The sequence below is a fragment of the Varroa jacobsoni genome, unplaced genomic scaffold (genome assembly GCF_002532875.2).
Source record: "Varroa jacobsoni isolate VJ856 unplaced genomic scaffold, vjacob_1.0 scaffold_1256, whole genome shotgun sequence".
In the NCBI taxonomy this organism is placed as follows: Eukaryota; Metazoa; Arthropoda; class Arachnida; order Mesostigmata; family Varroidae; genus Varroa; species Varroa jacobsoni.
Genome location: NW_019214158.1, coordinates 159055 through 186345, shown reverse-complemented (window position 1 = coordinate 186345; position 27291 = coordinate 159055). Strand labels below are relative to the sequence as shown.

At 44.1% G+C, this 27291-nt stretch overlaps 1 protein-coding gene across 1 annotated transcript in view; it reads left to right on the top strand.

Annotated features, from left to right (window-relative positions):
• Positions 1-26500, top strand: part of LOC111268089 (uncharacterized) — a 42399-nt gene extending 15899 nt beyond the window's left edge. Inside the window, exons 2-3 of the mRNA XM_022846820.2 lie at positions 22486-22732; positions 23053-26500. Coding sequence (XP_022702555.1) covers positions 22486-22732; positions 23053-23809 — 1004 coding nt within the window. The 3' untranslated portion in view covers positions 23810-26500. The remainder of the gene's footprint in view (positions 1-22485; positions 22733-23052) is intronic.
• The last annotated feature ends 791 nt before the right edge of the window (positions 26501-27291 follow it).

Here is a 27291-nt window from a genome sequence, read left to right as displayed (position 1 = left end):
TCAAATAAGACGAGCATATTTTTACGTTAACAGCTTGATGGTGGACGCTGACACGGATATTGCCTATAGTGGACGCCTGTCTCTAACGCTTTTTGATGCCGCCAATTGAAACTTCTATCACATCTGTCTGGTTGTCGCATAGAGCGTCCGAACAAAAAAAGAAAAGACAAGTCTATAGTTTGATTCACTTTTTTTCTCGATTTTCCTTTGAACATCAACGCATTGTTTGTTACTTGCCAGTGGTACTGTTGGTCTGCTTCGGAATCGAATACGCCGTACGTTTGATTTAAACCCTTTGCTTGATATGGAAAAGTTAAGGTATAATGGCGTATAGCAAGCTAAAAGAGCGTAGGAAACTCTTTCGATTTTGCCACCAGGTGACTGACTGGCGTCACTGCTGACGCGCGATCTTTACGGCTGATATATATTTTGAACATATACTTTTATGCTAAAGACATGCGTGTCAAGTTGCTATCTAGAAATTATTATATATATAGTAAAACCGTATCTGCGCTTAAAAGTATATATATTGTCGTGTTCTGACAGAAGATTGAATTGACTTAGCCTAAGTAAAAACAGTTCAATATGGCACCAAGAAAACGACAGCGAAACACAGCGCCATATTGGCAGCGGTGTAACTTTTACTCAAGCTATTATCTTATTTTTGTCTCTGTTATATTGTCAGTGTCATAAAAATAGCAATAATACTTATCTGCGTATCTGGTAATGAAAACGCTAGAAAACGATCATCGCCTTATAGAGTGGCATTGAGCGGTGAGGCGACTGTGATGTGATAGGGGCACCACAATGGACAGGGGGGACCGACCGATTCCGGCCGGCAGACGTTATCCTTTTTGCTGTTGTTCTGATTTTAGCTTGACAAGCACATATGTTGGTAAATAGTTAGAGCAACAGCAGCGGCCGTGTAGTACGAATAAAACAGATCCTCTCTACTGAAACATCAGCAAAGATCGCGCGATCCGGTAAACTGTGTTACCAATGCTGATTTAGTCATTGCAGCCGTCCCTTCTCCTTTTTAGAGCTTGATTTTACCTCGCTTTACGGCTGTCATCATCAACAAGCTATTTAAACTGATGTCGTGGATGAGTGCACACTTTGAATTGCGCGACGTTTACGTGCCACTCGCAAAATGCCTGGACTTTAGCCCGGTTTATATAATCTAACTGGCTTCAATCGAAGGCCAGGAATCACGAAGTTAGGACCGTTTAGTCCATTTGGCATCGACGCGCACAAGTAGAATGATAATGCATAACATCTACCGCACTGGGCCTGAAACGACAACAGGAAGTTGGGAGGTTGAAACACTGCTGATCATCTCCCAATTGAAATTGATTTCCGAATGTGTCTTTTCAGCGTACTACAATAATAGCAAGAAATCACCATAGCAGTTACTGTTAGTAGTCGTGGCTAAAGTAACGACAGACAACAGATTGCACGGCCAACTGGGTCTCAGCGAACCGGGGCTATGAGTGGGGACGGAAAATAACGGCTTTTGGATAATCTGGATCAAGTTCACCTGACCCAGATGAAATTTTTGCGTATCCTTCAATCGGATGAAAGCATATTAGGATCAGCTTTATGCTCACTGATAAACAATAGCACTAAGATGAGTGAGAACGTGTCATTAGTCTAGACAAATCGTTTCATTGGTAATTACTCGTTTATACACACACCATAAAGAGTAAACTAGGGTCCGTCCGACTCACCAAACGTGTGCACAAGCCATATCGAATCTGTCAAGTAAGCAGAGGGATTAAATCTAGAAACAAGACAAGATTTAGAAAAAAACCGTGAAAAAACTTAGCGACGACCTATATAACATAGAAATTGATGAAAGCAACGATATGGAGGAACGAATAGAAGTTTTGAGAGGTTAGAATTGCGAAGGAAGCATCTTCATCAAAAAAATTACATATATATATATATATATATATGTGTCTATCATAGAATGTTATATATTGTGAGGTTACAGATGGTCGGCGCCACAATTAATGGTGGTCGTGTATCATGCGGTACATATGGAAAATTGCATACATGCTGATTTTCCACATTACAGTTTGTTCGGAAATGGGAAACCTTATGAATCGCCATATAGTTCGTCTATCGGCTAGAAAGCCATATATTTTTGTAGCTTTCTTTGGTTTCGTTCGTCTGGTTGAGATCCGCCCGTTGATCCGGCGAGATTTCACCGGATTTTGGTTCATCGTTCGCTGACTGATTCAGTGGCTCGAAAAATGTAAAGGCTGTCGAAGAAGCCGCTAAAACTAGCTAGAGTTAGCCGCCATTATCGCTCACATTACACAGAGGCAGGCCAGAGTAATTCAAATCGCATCGATTTAGGTGACTTCACTTCGACAAGCATTGAATACCCTTCTTCCTTTTTAGTCTTCCTCTTATTATTATCATATTCCGTAGCCAGCTTTCGTGTCCACGTGAATGCTGCTTATTTGACCACTTCCCACGCCAGTTGGTTATGATATCACACACACTATCTATATATATATATATATATATATATATGTATGTATGTATGTATGAGGTTATGATCTGAAAATTTCTCTCGCGCAGCACACGATGAGTCGACTGACAACAACGGAGCAAAAATACGCCAACGAAACGATCATACCTATTTCTGGTAGCAGCAGAAAGTTTAGGTTCAAGCAAAAATCTCATGGGGGTTCATAGTTAAATCAGGTGATAATATAGTGGTGCGTAAGAGGTATGTACGTGAAAATTGTACGGGAAAAAAATTTGCTCATTTTGGGTCTTTTTTACAGACTTGTCTTTTATTTTTACGTATTAAACTAGTGCTACGGCCTCTGCTACATTATCGGTGCCGGCTTAGTATGTATATATATATATATATATATAGCTGCAGCAACAGTTATGGCCGTTTCGGTTACGGAATATGGTGGGCGAGTGAACCGGTGGGCCGAAAAAGTAGAGCATAATGCGATGGCAAGAGCAGCACAATGGTGTAGACGGAAAGGTAACTTTTATAAATTAGTCTGCAAATATCTGTGCACAACTTTTTCGCCTCTGAGAAATGACTTTGGATTACTTCAGATACTGAAGTGCCATATTGATTGAATATTAAAGCGAACTGACTCGGGTTTGTCGTCGGTCGGCAAACGAGCATCCCTTGCTTTGCCCTGATATAGATGTAGACGTGTATATATATATATATAGACATACAAATATATATTCATCAGGCGATAGCCTCATTAGACGGCTGCTCAAATATGCAAAATACAAAGAAAAATCTAGCAGCTTTTCGCCAAAAATGCCCGGGCTTTAAGCAGGCAGAAGGCAAGGGGATGTAAAATGCCTTACAACGATTAACCTTCGGAACTTATCTCGGTGATCCAACTGAAAATTTACAGTCTTCCTTTGAAAATAGCCGTAATTTCCGCATCAGAAATCGTCATGCTGTTACATAATAATGCATTGCCTTGCAAACTAGCGGTTATTACCTAGGTAATAGAAGTGTTGGCAAACGCTTACCTACCTGGCATGGAAAATATTTCGAAATAAAAATACGTTATAAAATTACTCACAAATACAAGTTGTATTGCCTGATGAAACTTTAGACTGATATACGCTCAACGGTGCGGCTTTCTCTACAACTTACTATGCCCTATTAAAGGAAACAACGAAGCCGCAGCAGCAAACGCACCGCAAACAGACCAATCACCGATTTGTTTTGTTTTAAACATTTCACTGGCTTCATTGCGTCTGACGTTTTTAGTCTTTAGTTTCTAACGGGCCACTGATGTTACTAATGTATTTTCTATCGCTGTTATCGTCTGTAGCGTGAAAAACGGGAATCGTTTGAAATGTTTATTCGTTCAAGTTCGTCCACCTGCGATGACCGTGGTATTGTTCCGTGACCAAAACCATTTCAATTAATAATGGTTTCACAAATAGAAATAGCCACGGCAATAACCGTGATGTTCCTGATACTTCTTGGCGTTGCATCGACGGCAACCCCTGTCCGTTAGCTGCACCGAAGTAGCGACAAAGTGCACCGAGTATACAGGACAGAGCGGAGCAGAAAGAAAAGCGTGGGGTAGGAAGTGGGGGGGGCGGGGGGGAGGAGGATAGAAAAAATAAGACGCTTTTGCCCCCACTTTAGGGACGAATCGCCAGGTCGCTGGCGTGGAGGGGCTAGTGAACGAGGACGCTTATAGAAGAGCTGTAAAGCTATTCTCTTTCCGGACGATACTAGTATCCTCCATAGGCCAATTTGAACAAGGGCGATTTGTTTCCGATGAGAGATGTACTAACTTTTGATGTAAGCAACGAGCGACAAGCGCCCATAATTTGCCATTCACTAATTCGGAGCTGAGCTGCCTCGTGAAGTCTCGTTGGCCGTGTTCGCGGTGCATCGACAAAGCAAGAATGGGACAAATCAAATGGTCACGCGCATTTCTTCAATTGAAGTCAATATTTCAATTCCGTGACAGCATCGTGCAGCAAAAGTCGTCGTATAGCGTCTCTATCTTTGTTAAGACACACTCGTTAATTCTACTTTGGCTCACTCGTCCGTGTAACAACCAAGCAACGATATGATTATGATGACTCTTGTTGGGGAAGGCAAAAACCTAATGTCTACATATTATTGAGATGATTCGGAACTCTTTCGTTCTTAGTGTTTCGTTTCACGTTTCTATGCTAAACAAAATGACGTGCACCAACCGTAAAGAGTGCGCTCGACGTTTTCTCCAGCGTTGCGTCGAAATATCTACGATGATAGCCTGGCAATGAAAAAAATCGAACAACCGCCAAACGCTTTTCTCCCGTGTAAAACTGATAATCTGCTAAACGAGAAATGGCTTCGAGTAAGATAAGACGAACAATACAAATAGTTAAAAACAACGTTGTAGAATATAAAGATGAAACATTAACTTATTAAATCGATAAGAATGAGGCGAGAAGTTAGTCGGTAGGTCAGAAACTATCTATCATGAATCGCGCATTGCGTTATCTACGCAATCCGTCTAGCTGATTTAGCTCAGTGTGTATATCTTTCCGTGCAGCGGACGCATCAAATCGCATTGTATTAATTGCATCTTCAGCGAAATTTGTTGCCACGGTTCAGTTATCTTTAAAAAAACCGCGCTAGAAAATGGCGACGAACTTTTCTCTAGGTGACTGTGGCTAAAGTACATAAAACAGCATTGAAGGAAGTAGAAATGGAACTTTGCCACATGTGTAGCCCGGTCTCCTGTCCATGTCCTGTTTCGTGCCTTCTTCTATCTGTTTATGTAATGTTATGTGATAGATTGTTCGTATAAACAGCATAGCATGTATAAATATTTGCCCACTTAACTTGTTACCGAGCCAGCGTCATGCTGGTGGCGCTACCATAAAACAGCAATAAAGTGTTGGTTTCAGTTTCACTTCCAGGTCAGTCCAACTGCCGTTATTTAACATTAGCAGGACACCGTTCCTTAATAAGTATGTCAACCCTTCATCGGTATCTCGAGTCCCGACGCAAATGCCGCGGGCCGTTCTGGGCTGTTGTCTGCCACGTAGCAAAAATACGAACCGCACGAATGGAGCGTAATTTTGGCCCCTTTGAGCGCACTTGTGCGAAATGTGGGAATATAAGTTTATTCCAGAGACGACGGCAGTAAGTAGAGCTACGACAAATGTTCATAAAAGACACGCCGTGCAAATAGTTACAAGAGTGACACCGTTGGCACGGGTCAGCTTTCCGCCCAGCTGGCATCTCCCTGTCCGTCCGTCCGTCTGTCTGTCTGTCTGGCGAACGAGTTCTCATGTAGACTAGGCGCAGTCACATTACGCCACTCATAGCCTACCCTGATCCAGAGAAATCCACATGTAACCATGAGCTAATCGCGCGCAGAGCACCGGAGTGCTCAGGCACATGGTAGAGTGTAATTAGCTATGAGAATGTGGCTTGTAGCTAACTATGCGTACCGTATTTCTTTATGGACGTGTCTTGTTGATACTAAAGCAGTTCCGCGTCGCTCACAATGGGTGCTCCAGCTGCCAGTCGGGGTTGCCTGACTTTTCCACAGCGACGCATTACTCTGCTGCGGTTAATGTTATAACAAAGGAAAGGGAGAAGGCGAGAGAGAAATGCGCGCTCACACACACGAGAGAGAGAGGGGGGGGGGGGCGACGGAACAACAACAACAGCCTCCATAATCCTACAAGTTACCTGGCCGCCACCTGAATAATCTGACCTAAGACAAGTGATCAAGCAGGCAGGCTATCAAATATGCGCAGTTAAAATGACTCCTTTTTGTCAATCAACGAAGTATTTTTCTTCGGTTTTTTCCATAGAGTCCAAGGAAATGCGTAACGCAACTCTCGGTACCTGCAAACGAGCTGAAACTTATAATGATGACGCGACGGCGTCCTCAGACTTTCCTTCGTTCCCTCTCAAGCTGTGTCCGTCCAAATGCAGTAACAAGGCCAGTACGTTGTTGTCCAAGCCCCTGTTTGGTGTTTGTCGTAATAAGTAAGCTAAAGAATAGAGGACGAATTATGATTCGGAGAAACAGTGAGGCAGCAGAGCTCGTTGTTGGTGTTGCCCATTAGAGCATCTTGAAAACCGCACAATTGAACAGCGTTGCGGCAGCCCGTTAGACTGACGGCACTGATCGTTCTCGATTTCGCAACAAATGATGTGCATGTACGCCTGCATACAGCGGAACGTTCGGAAGCAACTCAAAGGAGTAGCTATCTCGCAGCGTGAAATGAAGAGAGAGGCTTAAATACGGGGGAAAGGGGGTGGGGGTGTGGCATTACGAAACTGAACGACTACCTTCCGATAGCGACAGCAGCAACCGCTGCCCGTATCAGATGAAGTCTGCTGGAAACAAGACGGCAGTATCTTATTCCGTCCGCACTCGTTTAGCCCCCACAGGCAAATCCTTTCTGCTGACTTTCGGCTAGTCCACTTGACACGTGAAAACAAACAAAAACACAGAAGAAAACATGAGATCTAAGTCGTTCGATGACATCGCTTGTTGCATCAATATACATGTATTAGTTGTGGTTGGGATGGCGATGGTGGTGACGTTTCGGCCCAATCTGCTCGCGTTTACTGATAAGGCGTTATTACACGCTATCCCTGTCAGGGACAGGATCGAACCCGAGGATTGGATCTGATGCCGCTGCTAAATTTATATCGGTAGCAGGTGATTTAGACATACGCTTGTCCACTTTACTTCAGCTTTTTTCTTTTCCTCGTGGTGCTTTCTTCTTTGTTGGAACGATCGGATGCGCGCTCGCATTTGGGCGGTAGTCGCTCTTTGTTGACGGACGTACGTTCGTTCGTTCATTCGCTCATTATCGCTCGTCGTCGCGCGGACAGAGCTCAATTCGCTCTGTTTAGTCGGTCCTGAGACAACGTAGAGAGTTTGGTAATGACGTCGCAACAGGCAACTCACTGTCGCCGCCGGCGGTGGCCGACGACAACGATGACAGCGGTAGCATCGCTAAATCGTGCTGTCACACCGACACACACCAAACGTCACCGCTAAATAGCATCGCTTCATGCTCACACTCCTCAGTCGTCTTACCGCGTCATTCACTCACACAGACAGTGAGTGCCCATTTTGACAAAGTTAAAAAGACCGCCCCCTTCGGCGACTAATATAGCGAAGGAGTGCGACAAAAATTCGGCACAGAAGCAAAGGCGCTTCGCGTTTTTGAGCTGCGTCAGCAGCAGCTGTAGGTGAGAAGCGACGAAGTCGACCACGACTACGGCGATAAGATAGTGCGGTAGCAGCAGCAGCAGAAAAAAAGCGGCAAATAGCGACAGGAGCAGCTTTCTCACTGCAAACAGCCGTAGTAGTCGAAGTCAAAAACGAAGGGAACGCGGGAACAAGGAACCATACAGCAGAAGACAAAGATTGCGTTCGTCGCCGCCGCCGCCCCCGACGCCGCTGCATATTTGGTGGGGGAGGAAAAGCGAGGAAGAAAATTTGAACAAAGAAAATGAAACAGGCGACGATAAAACGCCGACGCGAGCGATACACAACGAAACAGGACGGGAGGTTGCAGAAAGAAAGACGGGAGAAAATAGAAAGAAGGGGTGCCAAAGCGACCGAACTGGCGGACGACGGGCCCACAGCAAAAAGACGCGGGAGGCGAGAGGCAGGGGGCGGGGGCGAGGGGAGAAAGGGGAGAGATCAAAACCGAATCGATTCAGAAAGACAACAACAAGAAAAGTCATAGCATCTGGGTGAGTTTGAAGTTGAGTGCGTGAAAAGCCGAAGGCGATAGAGTTTACAGGCAGATAATAAACGAAATTTGGGGGGCGGCCAAGCGGGCAAACGATAGACGGACAGACGAACGAACGGACGAATAGTGGACAAAAGGAAACAACGAAAACGGAACCACAGAAGAAGCAGACGAAATGCCGCGAACCCGACGGAGAGAATGAGCGGGAGGACAAGAAAGCAAAAAAATACCTATTGCTACGGAGACGACGTTGCCGCCGCTCCCGGCAATGGCGTTGCTGTTCGACGACGAAGTCGAAGAATAGAGAAACGTGGTCATGACGAACTGGGGACAAGGCAAGCAATAGCAAAGTTGACGCTGATGGTCGGACGAGGGTAGGGGAAAGAAAAGGAGAACGAAGAAAATGTCTGTTGCATTGACGGAGCCAGCCACTTTGAAGTGGGGGTGGCTCAGCCACTGGAACTGGTCATACTAATACTGCCATTTCTCTTGTCAACGAGTGGGAATGCGCAATGAGAACGCGAAAAATAAGTAGATGTAATCAGTAAATGGCACCAAGAGCGTCGTCAGCAGCAATTCGTTCAGATCCAGACGGACCCAGTTACTCTGCTGCGCAGACGATCTGCCGCTACTACTGCTGCCGCTAAAGGTGGCGGTTGGTCGAGCCAGCAACGCGCAGGTCATCACCGCAGTTGCAGCTGCCTTTCTCCTGATGAGATCGCCGGCGGAGACCCAAGAAGCAATCGATCGATGGACAGCAGGCGTGAGAAGGGTGACGGATCGACAGCCGAAATGAAAACTGTTGAAATAAACACGGTCCCTCAAGAGAGGTCAGCAAAGTTATCAGCCAGTGGCACGGCCGAACCTAAGTTGAACACCAAAGACCTAATGGAGACATTGCACGCTAAAATTAGGTCTCTTGACTTAGTGCACGTTAACTGGTGTGCAAAGTACTAAGCTTCGGCCTAGACGTTTTTCCTGACAAGAAACTCACTGAGACGAGTTCACGTATGAAGCATTCAGTATATAATAAGTATATAGACTTTGGCGCGATGTTTGTTCTTCTTCGATAATAGCAAGCATTGATTACCCCGCTTACTAGTAATGATTCCCACGAAAATGCGCCGAATTTAACATTTGCGAAGGGACGGTGCTTGTGAAGCTGACTGATGTGTTTCAGCGAGAGCGGCAAATATGCCTTCCGAGTACATATTATCGTGAAGGAACAGCCCACATGGATCATGGTGGGAGTAGCAGAAAGTGGTTGGCCGGACCCACTTTGCCTAGGACAAAGGCCAAAGGAGTTTAGAAGCTATGATCTAGTTAATAAAGGAGTGTATATTCCACCGCTTTTCTGTAGTCGATATTTAGATGTAACGGTGAAATAATTTATTTTTACCTTCAAGAACCCGAAGGAACATGTTTGAAACTTCTACAATTTGTGTAAGAATGATTTTGCCTGGTCCACTCGTGGTTCACACCATGCGTACATATAGAGCTTAAGTGTAAGTACGTTATATCTAGTACGGGAGGCGATGCCAATATTGTTCAATAATGCTATTTTTGCCGAATACAAGATATTTACTAATAATGTTAACCGATAAATTATATGTTATTATATTATATGTCATTAAATGCTAATTAGAGGGTAGCTCATACACATATACGCGATTAAGTTGCGATGCGTCGACATCACTCAATCTTTGACTAACCAGTTTTCTGTTCGGCGTTACAACAACATAAAGTATTCAACTGATCTGTGAATGTTACCTATATATCGGCACTCCATGGAGGCAGGGTCACCAAAACCTGTTCCGATACGACCGAGGAACCGTTCCAATTTAAAGCTCTTCCTTCTAATCGAGTGATCTAAATCGTTCTGCAACGATACATGATCCCATTGAATTTCGACTGCCAATCAGGCACACTCATGCCCATGTAATGTTCCGAGAAGATCCTCTGGATCCATTCCGGCCGCTGCAGGCGTCGTCGTCACCAGCCTCTTCAACATCTCGTATATATTTGCACCGACGCACAGCGTGGGAAAACGTCGTCCGTCAGACATATATGTATATATACATGAAACAATTGACGCCGTCATCCCTCAACAGATCTCCATTTACGATATGTTAACGGACGGAGAGTGATTTACGTTGCAGCATTTCGTGTTCATGTAGACGAGTCTCGCAAACTTTTCTCGGACCTGAAAAGGGCTTGAGTAAAAGTGTCATCGCTCCGGTTGGCCACGCCATGCGGACGGGCAGCTATCTAACGTCATACAACATATAATGCTAGCAACGAACCTAAGAACGAACAGTGCCATAACAAAACAGCTTGGGGTGAACTGGCGTCCACTAAGCCGATCGCCTCATTGGCGGCAGTGGATATGGTACTAGACGCTACCCGATTTCGTGAATGAGCTCTGATGCGGGTGGCTTGTCGCCAATTGCTGTCATACGGCTTCGAGTGCTTTCAACTACACTGCGTAGTGCGCTGACTACTTTACAGGTCCTGAATATCATACGTAACTGCTCAAGTTATAGTACTTCAGAGGGCGCCTCTGTAAGAAACGTCTGCCACCTACTCTCTCACGCTGACACCCGTCAGCGTCAGAAAGATACACATTCATTCAGATATATGATGGTTATTGGTAGCAATGCCTCCCACGAAGGTCCCAGCAAAAACGATTTAGCCTTCCTTACTTCAGGTCGGTTTCTCGAACTTCTTAGCTACATATAGTACATCGGGAAGGGTTGATTCTATAAGCCAAATTTTGTTTGACCTTATTTTTGGCAATAGTCAATATAACGAAAAAGAAAAAGTTATACTGGTACGTGTGTATTATGTAGCCGAAATAGACTCACTATAATTAATTTATTTTAAGTAGGAATGATCAATTGAAGACACCTATGTAGCTGACCCATACAGATCCATCAAGTGAAGTTGCAACGGGGAGCGATGCGTCATACCAGTAAAGTCGTCAAAATTTCCCTCGAAAGCAACTATACCTGACACGTTATTGACGACGCCACTTTGTAGAACGAGTGCCACACACACACACACACAAACAAACAAACAAACGAAGACACACACACACAAACATACATTCATTCATGCATACATACATACATACATACATACATACATACATACATACATACATACATACATATATACATACATACATATATACATACATACATACATCGACAGATTCTGATGTCGTATGTGTTTCAAATGCACCAGCCCGCATAGCTCTGACCAATGAAATCGTGTTAAAAACTGATCACATAACTGAACTCGATGTAATAATTTGTATAAACAACAACATGTGTTTGATTTTCTTTTAAAGTATAACTTTAAGACGGGCAACACTGTGGTGATGAGAAAAACGAAGTGGCTATCATATTAATTTTGTTGCGCAAGAAAAACCACGATGAAACGCGAAAAAATAGCGAGCGCTTCCATATGGTTCCGTTTTTTAAGGTATGGCCAAAGAGAAATTTCCAATAACATGGATTGCACTACATTTATAACCTGCGTGCATCTTAGAAATTTCGATAGTATGCTTGTAGAAACATATTGCTGCAAGAAAAAATAGACCGGTTCGTACAGCCTGATTCGAAAGCAAGCGTTAGGTCCTAAAGGAAATCAACGAGCCCGTCAAAGATATGGTCCTTTTTCTAGTAGTTTACTCTTAACCTAAAGACACAGTACAGAGAAACACATACACACACACACAATTATGCTCACCGGAGTAAACCTCTGTATTTCGAGTCTTAGGTCCGGTATCGCCGTTAGGCTCCCAGCGCGATACGAAACGTATGTCTTCAGCTGGGTTCGAGCCTGGACTACAATGTGTTCCTGAGATTAGTAAACAATACTAAAGCAGAAGTTGTCGACTTTTCACTTTAGACGTAATGGCAAATGTGCCATCAACTAATTGCGCAAAGCAAGTGACACGCGGCTGAAGTCAAGACTGCTAAACACAGTGTTGATATTATTAATATGCCTCACGAAACCTTTCCGAGATGCCCTTACATCTCGGGAATCGTTTCATACCGCGATCGTTCTGAAGATACCCGCTTCTTCATCAACATTGCCATTTAGCCAGTTCCAGCTAGCAGACTTTAATGCAAACTGTAACCTATTTTCCAGCTGATTTAAAAACCCTTGCAATAGTTACATGTAGTTGCAACGAGTAAACTAGTAGTTCTCTAACGACGTGACGCTACTAGCTTCTCACCATATATGTATATGGATATATTGGTTAATTAGAAGGTAAGAAGAGGTGATAATTTTTCGACACTGTGTGCCGCATACGGCACTGCCGAATGAAGAAGTCCAGCTAACGACTGTAGAGCTCTTGGGCTGAACATACTGATTGTAGCTGCAACAATTTTGTGACCCGCTTATCATAGATTTTTCCTATTTCACGCGGCACTTCACGAACCTTTCAATAGTATGGGCGGCCGGCATTGCACTGGCGATTGGTGCAGATTTGCAACAACGACGATAGCACCGACACCCCTTGCAAAAACATCAATATAAGAAAAATGCTCAAAAACATTACAAATATGTGTGTTTTTGGGTGCGTGTATGGCTGGGTGTGTATGTGTGCCCACTAGCCGAGATACTTAGCGGAGCATGTAACTATCTGGCGCCCGCTAGCGTCCGCTAGATATTTCAGCTCTGACAAGAACAACGAATTTCTGCTGCCATTGCCACAACAACTCCAAGTGGCAGTCTTTCAGTAACGCCGCTACCTACTACGACAACAACGTAGTCGTAGCAGTAGAACGTGGAGAGTTGCACCCGTTAGCCACGTTGGCTACTTTTGTTAAGTTGTCTATTCTTTGCCTAAAGTTATCGTCCACAGACCATGATCCCGATCCGTGGGAATGACGGAATGAGCTAAGGGGCGTTTAGTACTCATCGGGTCCGGCTAGTTGCCTTAGAGGCGAACATTGTTGCCGGCGGCAGCAGGATCAGAAGCAAAAGCATCGCGTTCTGCTCGTTCTTTCGTCCGATCCCACAAAACCGCTGACGATGGGAGCGGTTCCCGCCATTTTAGATGTCGCTTCGGTCGCTGCCGCTGACGAAACCGTTGGACTATTACCGCCACTATCACCGCACCGTTTCTATGGCGTGTCTGTGACTGTGCCATTTAGCAGCATTAGCACCGGTAGTAAACGCGCCTAAAATCTGCCGTCACCGTCGCCGCCGCCGCCATCTGTTTAAAGAGCCATTTTCCGTATGGGCTGTCGGAGTACGGTCGTCGCGCGATTGCCAGTCCACCTCGACCATACTTTAAGTGACACATCACAGTAGCGCACGTTAAGTCGAACGCGTTTAACGACATATAGATAGATAGATAGATAGATGGACATACATCGCGAGGACCACTGGTGCATTTACAATCACTTAATTACATGTTCCTTTTTAGTTGACGACCCCTTCGTGCTATTCATCCATGTTACGGATGCGATTAAATGGCCATTTATCTACATATCTGTACTGTCTATAAATAAATGGCCGTATCGGAGGATCAATGCCACAATAATATCCCGTTTGTAAGGGTAAAATTTCATGCATTACAGTAAACGGCCATGGTAAAATCGTAACTCTTTCAGGCAAAGCCCTGGAGCGCAGCGACACAGCAGAGCCTCTTAGTTTAAGCATGAGGGTGCCGACAAAGGAAAGGAACGAGATGTTCGGAAGTCACGCAATCCTATGGCGTTCAAACAAGTTATGCAAAATGTCAGAACGATATCATGTTAGAAGTGTAAAGAGCGACATAACTTCATATGGTTCCAAATGGTATTCACGTTTCTAAGCTTACGTTCAATATGCTCTAACATTGGGTCGGTTCTTACCACATACGAAGCGCGCTCGATGCCCATTATTATTAAAATTACAGAATTTTGTCTAATTTCGTATAGTACTGCTCTATTTTTGGATACTTTATCCGCAACTGGCACCTGTATTACAAGAAAGTAGGTAAAACTGAACATGATTAATTTGCACCGCCATCACAGAACGAAAGGAATATATTCTCGATTGGTTTGGACCCATGATCTTTCTGGTGGCATGTTTTACTCGAGTTAGACTCTGACACGAGTATCTTTATCGCTGCCTCACCCACAGTATCGCGGAGCGTCCAAACATGGGTAGCGTCTGTCAGTTGTTCGTTGATAAGGTTATTTCCGTGACCATTGAATACGTAACCTGAACATTATCATTAATTTCTATTTGTCTCTATGGGCAACCTGGCGACTAAACGACAGATAATCCTCTGCACAAGGACCTGTTGATGGGTGCATTAAAAAATTAGGGGGTAGGAATATATGTTGAAACTCAAAATTCACTTGAGTGAGGCGTTAACAGCTATCTTGTATCAGTTGTTGAATCCAGAGATGTGAGACATTGTTCGAGCTGCCTAACTAGTATTATTGATAGTTTGTGGTATCGTTAATCTTCACCTATTTTAACGTTTGCTAAAAAAATACCCACTTCTAAAGGTGCATATTTGCCACTAGCGAAATCCGCAATTCCTTGGCCGACTATTAGTGAAGAATTCGAAAGATGAAGTAAGGCTTCAAGAGATCTAACAATATGAGGAAGAAAAAGTGGCCATCCAGCGGCGGCGGCGGCGGCATTATCGCCGTCTCAGCCGCTGCGCGAGCTTCGGAGCAGATAGTCATTTAAACGCACCGAGCACGTGGCACCCATTGCGTGTCTCTGATCTGTTCTTCTCCTTCTGAACAAGCCTCCTCCCGCCGTTGGATTTTCTTGCAAACGAGAGCAAATGAATTTCAATTGTTTAACGTCGTTAATGATCGTTATCAGCTGTCTAGGCAATCGTTCGGTAGCCGTTACTGCCACTGGTAGGACCGTGGTTTTCATTTGAAGCTTGCTCGGTCGTCGACTGACGCAGTTATTCAAGAGCTGAATGCATCGGCCAACACACGTAATGGCAACGTCACTCTCGGATCTAACATGTCGACTCCTGCATTTTCTATAAAAAATACTGTTGCATGTTATAAATGCGGGACGTTTAGACAATACATTTTAATATATGCATCATAATGCAAGTGACCGGTCACTTAACCGTCGCTTAACTTACTTTTGTAGTACGTCCCGGATATGCGAAGTGAAGGTAATGAACCCAACCGCCCGAATTCTCCCAAAACATAACTTTTTCTGTATTTATTTCAGTTTTATCTTTTTTATTTATATTTCACTTATCTATCTCTGTATTTGTTCGGGTGTTGTATCCGCCAATGTAGAAAAATAGAGATTCGCCCCAAAATAGCCAAGCGTCTCTAAAGGGCGCTTATATTAAACAAAAGCACGACCGTATGCCCGCCTGCACGGTCAGGATAATTATTTAAAGAGGACCTGCGAAGCCCGCCCTAACATTTAGATGATTGCCGCCCTTTTCTCTACCGTAAACGGATGACTTTAAACAAAACCAGTCTATGAGAGCCGGCTGTCTAGAAGAGAGCTTATATTTGTATCCGATATATATATATGATTCATAAGAATGACCACTGATTTTGCTGTGCTCCTGCTGTTTCATCTGTAGCAGTGCGTTGCCTGAGGTTAATTTGGCCGCCTCTGCGTCTAGCCCATATATTATTTATGTGCTTGCCTTTATGAGCAAATTATCGACTGCTTGCGTGCGCTACCTATCGTTCTACACGCACACACATATATATACATACACATATTGTGCGGATGTGTTTTTACGCGAACGCTGACGATATGTCTGTATGGCAACAATGGCTGAATAATTCTGTATCGTTCAGGGGAAGAAACGGTACCCGCTATTGTCGCCGCAGTCATTTAGTGGTGATGATTCGAAAAGCTCTATAACACCGGCTGACTGTTGTTGTAGCGGCCATGATAGTCGTGCGTTCGAACGGGTTGCTGGTAAAGTTTGTCGAGTTGACGATCCGAGAACCAATCGATGGACCTCTTTTGAGCTAACTTCGATTATGGCTATTGTAGTTAGTCCAGCTACTTACCTACTGCTATAAGGTGCCGATGTTTCTTCTGCTGCTGGAGCTGCTACGAGCTTTGACGTTTCACTTGACAATACTATAACACAATATAGGGCGTGCGTACATACATATACACAGATCAGCTCGCTTTTACTGTTACCACTGGGCTTACACAACTTACCGAGACAGTCAACCGGAACCGAATGCGACGGCCCACATCAGCCCAGTATCGGGGAGGTATCGCCATGTCTAAGCTAACACGCATAGTTCATCTCTGCCTGTGCATGCGCACCTGCCCGGGCGCATTTGACCTAACAGAAATCATTCGACATAAACGCGAGACAAATGACATTTCGAAAGCGTACGACGACCATTTCTTATGTACATATATGTACACGACATCCTTGTACTTCATTTTAGACGGGCTACGTAAGGTTACCTTTCGCATACAACTTGCTGCTTGCAAATGATAAGTATGATACGGGAAGGGGTCGTAAGATAGTCTTTAACCTAAAAAAATCGTGCTAGCATAATTTTTGAAAACCTCCGCGCCAGCCTCTAGTGTTGACCCAGTGGGATAATAACCCTTCGCCGATAAAATGATATATGATGCTGACGATTTGTGATTATCGGCTCGAATGTACGATCCACACATAAGCAATAGAAGGCCTAATTCATTTACATGAAAATTCCGTTTGGAGCAGTAGCAACCGTAACGAAATGACTGTTTTACTCGGCAGAGTTTGTTCGAACTAAAGCAGGTCAAAACGCAACGTATCCATATATACGCTGCCTCTACCTAACGGCCCCTCCTGGGTGACCCTTAATACACACTTCCACATCGTAGGACAGCAGACTCGAAAACTTGTTAGCAATGCATACGAATCGAATTTTTACAGGGCGTTGCTGCCTTGAAGATAAAGGACATTTAACATCAGTCTCGTATGCACAGTCGGTCGGAATCGTCCAACTTCTAATTGTGTCTTATCCATCCGATCGGGCTTTTACCATGTACTCGTTCGGAGCCGTATCTAAATGTCCCGTTATTAAGTATTCTTTTCTCGACAAAAACTGCACAGATATAGCCGAACAAGCGTCAGCTTTTGCAATGTCTCATCCATTTCTAGCAATGAAATGTACGAAAGGTCATTTAAGACGGTATATAGGTGGCGCGACTGAGTGAACGTGTCACAACAGTGGCTTAGGTCCGATAGCAATAACTGTGGAGGTTTTCCATTGGTATAGATCAAGTGTAACGGACCCTTTAAACGGTCATTTGTTACTGAAGAACCGGAACGGTTCGTTGATCATCGGGCATCTGAACTCAACTTACAGCACGAACAAATCGCAACTTTGCAGTTGTCTTCTAAACAAGCTTGCCGCGAAGTTAGTATCTCATAGCGGGGCAACTATGGTCAAATTATTTCTCCAGTCTATAGGGGTGGCTCTAAATGGCTAACTTCCAATAACACCATTGATTGTCTATCTAGTCTACCGATTTGTTCGCTTAGGATCGCTGATTCTTGATAATTGATGCTCACTTAACGAGGTCGCGTTGTGGTCCATGTAATGTTGAACGCCACTTCTTAAGCCAGGCTATACAAGCTTGTCAACAACAATATGGGTAAAACCCTAGGTAACAGACGTTTATACACTGCCTGTTGCGTGATCATCTGTTGTCACAGATGCAGAAAATTTCACAGTGTCAAACTGACCAGCAGTTTCGGTCCGACGTGCTGTTCGCTAACGGCATAAAGTCAACTTGCTTGGTCGACAACCACACGTACCGAACCTCGTTTTTCCCCTCTAAAATTTCTCTTGAGGGCACCTCTTTTCAATTAGTGTTTCTCATGTCTACGCGCCATTATACGCATTTAAATTATGGAAAAGAAAAACTTCATCATTGTATCTTGTATGATCTAGCCGTGTTGTTAGAGGCTATCGACGACAATAATGTAAGCAATGCTAGTACCATTGACTCCGTCACGAATAGAAACGCCAACACGTGCGTTATATTTTATTTGTGTCCCTGTTTTTCTCTGAAGCGCTAACTTTATGGTGGCGGGGCGTGAAGCGATCATGCGCATCCTTCGATCACTGCCCAGGCACAGTCGGCACAATGAGCGACTCAACCACGACATTTGTGGAATTCAACGCGTACAGGCGTAAAGACAGCAGAAATGACCACCACCAAAAAAAAAAACATCCGACAACAACCGAAGGATGTCCTTAGGCTACCACCGTCGAAGCCTGCGACCGCGGTTACGGCAGGAGGAGCAGCCTGCCTTTGCGGGTTTAGCTACAAAATCCTTCCAGTCTGTCGGCATTAGCGCGGCTATTTGAGCCATCGAGAAGGGAGCAGGCCGAATGCTGAACGAGTTGTCTTCAAGTGAATAGTTACAAATACGAACGACAAGATTTAGCCTGACTAGATCGCTGATCGAAGCAAGTGGGTATCTATTATAGACTAACACACACACACACACACACACACACACACAAACACAAAGAGAAACATAAAACTATATAAAGATGAGTGCGCGTTAAAAATATTACCGTGCGATAAACATCGAACACGCTTCAAGTGTCGCTACTCGCAAATTACTTTTCTTAGAATGGCTATCAAACCAATTGAATACGTATTAGAAAGCGGGCTTCGTACAGATATATACACATGCACATATATATGTATGTGTGTATATGTCTAGGTGTACATGCTTATGTTTGGTTTAACGTGAAAATAGGCGAGAATTGGTTGTTATTTTGAGCCTGTCATAGAATAGAACCGGCTTTTACTTGATCCGCACGCGTGTAGGTAGCATAGTCTAGCTGGACAGTATAGTGGCTCTAAAAGATCACGTTGGAATAGTCTAGCGAAGAAAAAGTCGAGCTCTTGAGTAGCCAGATTGTAATAGTAACAAAAGTATCGATCCGATCCGGTCGCAGCTTTCGGGCAAAATAAGGCAAGAAACTTATTTTCTCGGTCGCTTGTACGTTTGCCGTCTTGCCTTCCTTAGTCGCACAGCATCCCGCATCCAATGATTACCCCATAGTTGCAGAATATGTTTGACAACTCAGATTGTTAATCTGCTCTATACAGACGATTCGGTAAATGATCTCATTAAACAAGCCCATCTAACCCAGATTGGCGACGAAGCACCCAGGACAATGACATGTTTTGTTGGTTAGCGGTGTGCGTGAGGATTTTATTCACGATCGATATTTTGAAATATTGTTCATTGTTGAAGTTTTCATAGCAATCTGATACTGGAACGGGTATATCTACTACAAATGATTATTGTGGTATTTCATCGCCACCAGCGGCACAATCATTCTTGCCATTATCTAAGTGAACAATAAAATGGGTAAATTGATTGAAGTGGCTACCGCCAATGATCGGGCATCGAAGTGGGGTAGATGTTCGCGGTACGGCCATAGGCCTACGAAACAAGCAAAACTAGTGCTACATTAGCGTTAGCGGCGATTCTGGCGAAATGCCAGCAATTGCGAGGCGGTCACCGGAATGAGTCGAATGATAGAAATCATTATCCGTTGTGCCGTCTACCGTCTGTCTCCCGGCTGCGGCCGCTGTCATCGCCGTATTAGCTCCGACCAACATTTGCAGCCAATGCAAAAAAGAAAGAAGACTGCAGCAGTAGCAGCGCAGATGCGTCGCTCGCTTGTCGTGCGGAGGGTAAAATCGCGTTTATATTCCAGCTGTGGCTAGCCCAGGCAAGAGCCGAGACAGGCCATGCTGTGCGAGCAACGGAGTGACGCCGTTCACCCTGGCTATGAACAACGGCAGCAGCAGCAGCAGCAGCAGCAGCAGCAGCAGTAGCAGCAGTAGCAGTAGCAGTAACAGTAGCAGCAGCAGCAGCAGCAGCAGCAGCAGCAGCAGCAGCAGCAGCAGTAGCAGTAGCAGTAACAGTAGCAGCAGCAGCAGCAGCAGCGAGCTGGCAAAAAGACAAGGTTGGACAGATGACTCTTCGCTCGTGAACAGCTTTTTTTCTTTGCCTTTCTTTTTCATAAAATGGATGAACAATTCGAATGATTATGAATCACACCTTTAGCATTATATTCGCTTCGCATAGCACCTTCGTAACTTTCAGTTGTTATTAATTTGTGAGAACATTCCGTCGACCAAATGCGTCCAATAAAAATCATAATAGCAACAATGGTAACAAAGATTACAAGCCGCACACAGCAGCGGCTTTTCTCATAACTAACAGCATATCCAATATATATATATATATATATATATATATATATATATATATATACAGACGAACAATCAACAACAACAACAACAACAACAGTAATAAATCAAAATGCACCAGAGTAATTAATTAATTAGTCCTTTATCTAGCACTTTTTGTTCCTTCTTTGACTTTCCGATTTCCTCCAATTATGGGTTTTGTGGATCGCATTTTGTTGCCGCTGTTCAAATGCATCTTGATTACAAACTGCTTAAAAAGCTATCAGCGCTATCGACGCACGGTAATACCGTGAACGTCTTCCTGTGGGCGCTCGTGCCTATCCCAACGCCATCGTTCGGTACCTGATATTGCTACTATTAGTGCGAGACGTAGCAATGTGTGTGTGTTTTGCGTGTTTTTACGCGTCTCTTTATGTGTACGTGTGCGTGAGGTTTTCATTGCCCTCTCTGAAGTCGACTTTTATCTCAATTCAGTCGATTTTTTTTTTTATCTCAATTTAATCAATTCAGTCGAGTTTAATCGAGTACGCTGGACATTCCGGTGAACTCCACGAGGCAAAATCCTGCTGGCATTTAGTTCAGGACGATCTCATCGGGGTAAAATAGTAAATGGTTGTCGAGACGTTTATGCATTTCCATCACACGCATACACATATGCGTGTGTAAGACATATACGTAAGATAGACGTACGCTGAAACATTGGCCGTTTCTGGTCAAATACGCGGGTAACGAAAGGGTCAGTCACTCGGTAGGACATTATCAAACGATGATTTCTGTTGCTGGCCGGCGGCGTCTTCGGCTATCGGACTGTTGCTATCTGGCGGTGTGCGCACACCGCTGACAGCTGCATCTGCACTCAAGCGTCGGCCTCTGACAGACGTCGTTCGCTGCCATTGCTTCAGCTTTGTTCAGTCCGATGTGGTCTGGCCCGGTGCGCTTAGTGAAACCGTCGTCCTCGTGCTGAGTAAGCGTAATTTCATCTCTTCTATTTCATTACTGCGATTCGTTTTGAAAAGAATCTTAACCAAATCTTCGCGTCGTTCCACTGACATCAACAACAGCAACAAAAACAACGACAAATACGACAAGAACAGCAACATTTGTAACGGCGGCAATCGCGTCTGCGTCAATGGCCGATGATAGGATGATCACGTCCGTGCGTGCGCGAAGTTCGATCGCAACATCATTATCAGCGAGAAACGCCATTATCATTATTTGCCATCTTCGGAAGCGGCCTCGCTGGCACCACCTTCAAAAAAATGTAGAGGAATAACGTTACGTCGCACTCGGTTGTGCTAATACTCGAACGAAAAATGGTTCTGTAATGAAGCAAACAGGGACCAGTCATAATGACATTATCATTGTATTTCGACGACCCTTTCGACAAACCCCGCTTGTCCAAGACGGCAGTCTGATTTATATATGTATATGAGTATGTTTATTCCGAAGCTATTGTAATGCTATATATTATAACAACATTTATTATATTTTTGGCTCATGACTAGTTATTCAACCCGCTTTGTCCAGCCATCGACACATAGATCAGTGGGACGGTTATTGATTATTTATCTCTGTCTATTCATAAAACAGCAGAAAACAAACGCGGAGCAAAAACACCAGAGAGTAACAAATAGTTCGTTCGCTTGAATCTGACAACCAGCCTTGTCACCAACACCCACCGCTGTCTATAATAGAATTTAGATAATTACGTGAACGCTGCTCTGGACAGGTAGCTGCACTACTCTTCTGCGCGCAACGATAGCTCAAGGATTTCTTATTGTTATGGTCGATCGGTCGATGAATGAACAAATTCAACAAACAATCACATTAATTGTTACTAAGGGAAAAACGACGCAGCTGTTCTGGTTGATTTATTCCAGGTCACTCATGTAGGTAAATAGGTAGCCGGTTAATTACAGCAATCTATAGTCCGGTAATAGTTGGGGGGAATAATCTAGCCCGTTGAAGCGTTATCTAAGTGAGATACCTATTTGTACTTTTTGTCGCGGGTTTTTTCAGAAGGCTGTGACAGCCCAGAGCGCGGTACTGACTCACCGCCAAGTGGCGGTTCGGGAAATATATGTAGCGGCAATCTCAAAATGAAGAAGCAACGGAAAGCACGAACTGCTTTTACGGATCACCAACTGCAGACCTTAGAGAAAAGTTTCGAACGACAGAAATATCTCAGCGTCCAGGATCGCATGGAATTGGCTGCAAAATTAAATCTAACGGATACCCAAGTGAAAACTTGGTACCAGAACCGAAGGTGTGTAATAAATCTCATAGAAAAGATCGACCGCTTTTAATGGAAATAGTATTTTACTTACACATACTTTAAATCTTTGTGAGTCGCTCTTACTTGTGCCGGGTGTTTATCTACAACTATGTTCCTATACTCGAAGACGTCTAACCCTAGTGAAAACAAAAAAGGCACAAGTGTATTTCTATCAATTTATCTCTCGTCTAGATTTAATCTCTGTTCTACGCTGCACGAGTCGCAAGCTGAACGCTTTAGAAGGTTGGCCTGCTTAGCTTTGTTAACAGCGACATCCCTTTGCTTGCTATTGCGACATGACTTATTTCCAGGACAAAATGGAAACGTCAAACAGCTGTAGGTCTCGAACTTCTGGCTGAGGCAGGCAACTACGCAGCAGTACAGCGTATGCTACAAACTGCACCCTACTGGCTTCAGAGCTACGCGGGTGTAACGCCGCAGACCTCCGTCAACGCGATGGCTGCTCTCGACGTGTTTTACCGCCAGGCCGCACTGCAGCAGGCTCAACAACAGCAGCAGCAGCAGCAGCAGCAGCAGAAGCCGATAGCTAGTTTCCGGCCGCCAATGTTTTCATCAGGTGGTCCTGGGGCGCCAGGCGCACCCCCTAGCGGCGGCGCTACCGTTCCATCGGTTCCAACGGCTACTTCCCCCACGACCGTGTCGGGTGCAGCCACATCACCTTGCAGCAGCACAGGTCACCACAGTCCGGTGGATGTAGGCTCACCGCTAAGTATGCACACGTCCAGTGGAGCAGCGCAGCAGAATGTTGGCCTGCATAGCCGACGTTCCGATGTAACGTCACCACTCGAATTTAGCGGTGCGCCAAATGACGGATTAACGGCCGTCGGTAACCCTGTTTCTCATTTAAGTAATCATCCTCTCCACTCGCTTTCACCTTCGCCCCCGCTAGATAGTTCTCCGGTTCCCGCCGGTTCGGCTAGCTCAAGACCTTCTAGCGTGCCACCAGTGCGGCCGTCGTCGGGGGCTGCGGCAGTTGTTACCCCAGCGTCGACGACCGCTTTACATCATAGTAGCGGGGTGCGGGAAACGTCACAGCACCCCATGTAAAACACGAACCATAATAATAATAATTAATATTAAGCCAATAAACAACTCTGTGGTGTCATAATAATAATGATGATAGTAATAGAATATAGCTACATATAAATAAATGCCAATAAAACACATAGCTAGCTCAGCAGGTTCACGGTGAATAAGGACTATTCAATGTGGGGGTGTTCACATCTGTCGTTCTACAAAGGCGATGAGCTGCCCTTGTACGTATGGCGTGTAGACGTGTATGTGGCTTGTGGTCGAATCGTGAATGGTGATATGGATTTAACTCAGTTCGCTTCGAATTAAGTGATATCGGTTTAGGGTTGAGGTATAAGAAAGCGCCGATGTTGACTTGTCAATGACGATCATAAACGAACACAAACTGCAGGCAGTAAGTGGCAGCAGCGACAACCGAAGCAGATCTTTGAAGAAGCGCGTTTTGTACTGAAAGCCTTAAGATAGTTATTATTGTAGATAAACACGACAGGGGGTCGTGACGGAGCGCATTTGATTCTTCCAACCGCTTGCCATACCCGTAGCGTATTATAGTGCTACTTGCAGTTCAGATGCGTTCTCGTACCACATAAATTTTCGACGAAAATAAAGCTGATGATAACGGCGAGAGGTTGCGTGTTGAATAAACGTCAACGAAATACTGTATATGCACCGGACAACGAACAATACAAATCTATATTTTGTTGCCTTTATCACAGGCAGCTATTTCTTAACATTGTCGTATACCCAACTTCGGAAGCGGTGAACATACTATAATAATGCGTAACTCACAAATGGATAGCTATAGTATTTTGCGTGTGGTCCAGTCCAGCAATAAGCATCGCAAATACAACAATAACATTGTAAATACATACAATCAACGATGACGATAATAGTTATTATAAATAATAGATAAACAATAGCTGTGTGTGTTATTGTGTCTGTGGATGTGCATGCACGTGCTTGCACGATAGCCGAGCCACTACCGAAACCCAAAACTGATTGATAGTACCTATAGCAATGCTTTCGCAATTACTCCGGCAAGAAGCTCGAAAAAATCGTCGAAATAGTTTTGTTTTTTTCGTATGGTTCGAACACGCTCTTTATTTGCTCGCCACTGGAAACGGGTCGTCTGCTAAGCAGAGGATGTGATATATATTTTCACGAAAGGGTAAAAACGTGCGATTGTTGAGGGGGCGAATGCTGAAGACTGCGTCAACATCGAAAGCAACATTGGCAATGCTCCGACATTGAGCAATTAGCAGTCGACAGGACTACACCGTGACCACGACACGAACACCCACCTTTTCAAATTAGAGGAACCCGCCACGGGACGCCGCACGACGTATCATAAAACGACCAACGTTATAATGTTCAGTTTGCTTTGGACTGATTCCTGTATATAATAATGGATAATGACAAGCTGACATAGCGGTGACATTGTCGCGATTTTACTTGACACGCGCATTAGTTAAAAATGTTGTTTCAGCTAAGAAACGAAATAGCTAGAGAATGAACAGCTTCTACCATCACTTCTACCGCTGCTCGTTCTCGTGAGGTCGACCGGCCGGCGTCAGCTAGATCGGTTGCTTGTACATAGAAACAAAACAATGAATATGATTTAGAGTAAATTTAGAGGGTCATGTAAACTACGATATGAGCTAATGACAGCAAAGAAAATAACGATTTTTGCCATTTCTGCTGCTACTGCCGCCGTCTGCCGGACGTCATCAACTAAATCCACTTTCTGTACATAGGCGTATCACACAAAAGAACAATAAGTACGATATACACAGTAGCAAGAAGTAAGCGCAATATGAAAGCAGAGAAGAAGATGCGCAAAAGTAACGGTATCCCTATCGACGTCTGCTTCTCCGATGCAACCTTCGAATGCGGGTGGTCAATCGGCAACGGGTCAACGAACAGGAATCAGAAGCTTAGTAACAATAAATATATAATAATATAATTATTATTAATGATATGCAGAATGATGGCGTAAGGCATGATTTGACGCTGCTTGTTTTTAGCGGAATAAAGCCGTCAAAACCCTACGTATGCGAACGTATGTTCGGGGATTTGTGCTTATAATTGTTAGCTATTGTTTCCACTCCGGCGATTTTCGTTTATCCTCACTACTTAGACAACCACTCGACACTTACAACCAACCAAAAAGATAGTAGCGTTTTAATTCGTGCCCAATCGACAGAATAGTGACAATGATATCACCATTATTCCGTATTAATTATAATCGTAATTCTGCTGTCTTTTTAAGTCAAAAACAAAAAAGCAATTCTTACATACATATGGATTTCGAAAGGCCGACTATAAACATTGCGCATAATGATCGATACTCAGTAGGTTTCGCGAGTTAGCTAGAGGCAGTCGTCTGCATAAACTGCTTTTTAACTAGCTTCGATTATCTAGACACGCGAGTGTATGTGCATGTGTCTGGGTTTGTGTGAATCTGTGTGACCACACGGGTAAAAGAATTGATCAAAGCCTTTCGTCTTGATTCATGGACACTGGACACCAGAACCAAACGCACGTTAGATAGCCTGCTTGGTGATATGAGTGGTTATTATAGAAACATAAAGGCGCGCGATAACGGAGGCAAATACGGAGAGACGGATTATCGTAGATTCATAATGGAAATTATCCAGACAACGCAATAAAGATAGAATGACCTCAAGTAAATCTTAAACGAAATGATACCATTGTGTTTTCAAACGATAGCTTAATTCAATCATAGGTATGATATTGTACGGGTTGAACCCTATGGCCTGCTACCGATGTTAGTCCTGATAGGCCCGAAAGGCCTTTTTCCTCTTCGCTGCCAATTTATATTCGCAAAGAGATAATTTGATCGAGTGGAAATTGCGTTATTGTTTTTTGCGTTACGCTTTGCCTGTGGATTATCGAAGTGGTAGCTGAAGCAGTATTTTAATGAACTAATAGAACAAAAGATGAAAATGCGTATAGAATTAATTACGAAAGAAAAAAACATCTCAGGTGCTAAAGCCTGAATAAATCCCCCAACCCGTAGCTTTCATGTAATACGTAATCCACGAAAAGTCGAGCTCATTAGACCGTGAATTGAAATTAGATGCGAATTATTTACAGCTAACAGTCCGCAATTAAAGCCATAGTTCAGATTTAAACAAAACATTACCAGGAAAGCTCGTTAAAATACGAACGATTTTACCGTTTTGGTTTGCCCAGGGCCGAGATAAAACTAGGCCTGCATGGCCAAATCATGTTGCACAGCTGATTCAGCTCCATCGATGTTTAACAGGATCCTTGGACGCAATTGATCCATTGATTAACGCGCAGGTAAATTTTGGAATCGTGTTTAAAACCCCATGGTTGTAGGTATAACGTCTTTCAATTTCTAGAAACAAACCTCAAATCTCACAAGGCTCTGCTGTACGTACCCGTTCTTCAAGTCACTTTGAGATCGACCTACTGCTTCCCTCATGCGCTTCTTAATATCTGGTAGCTCC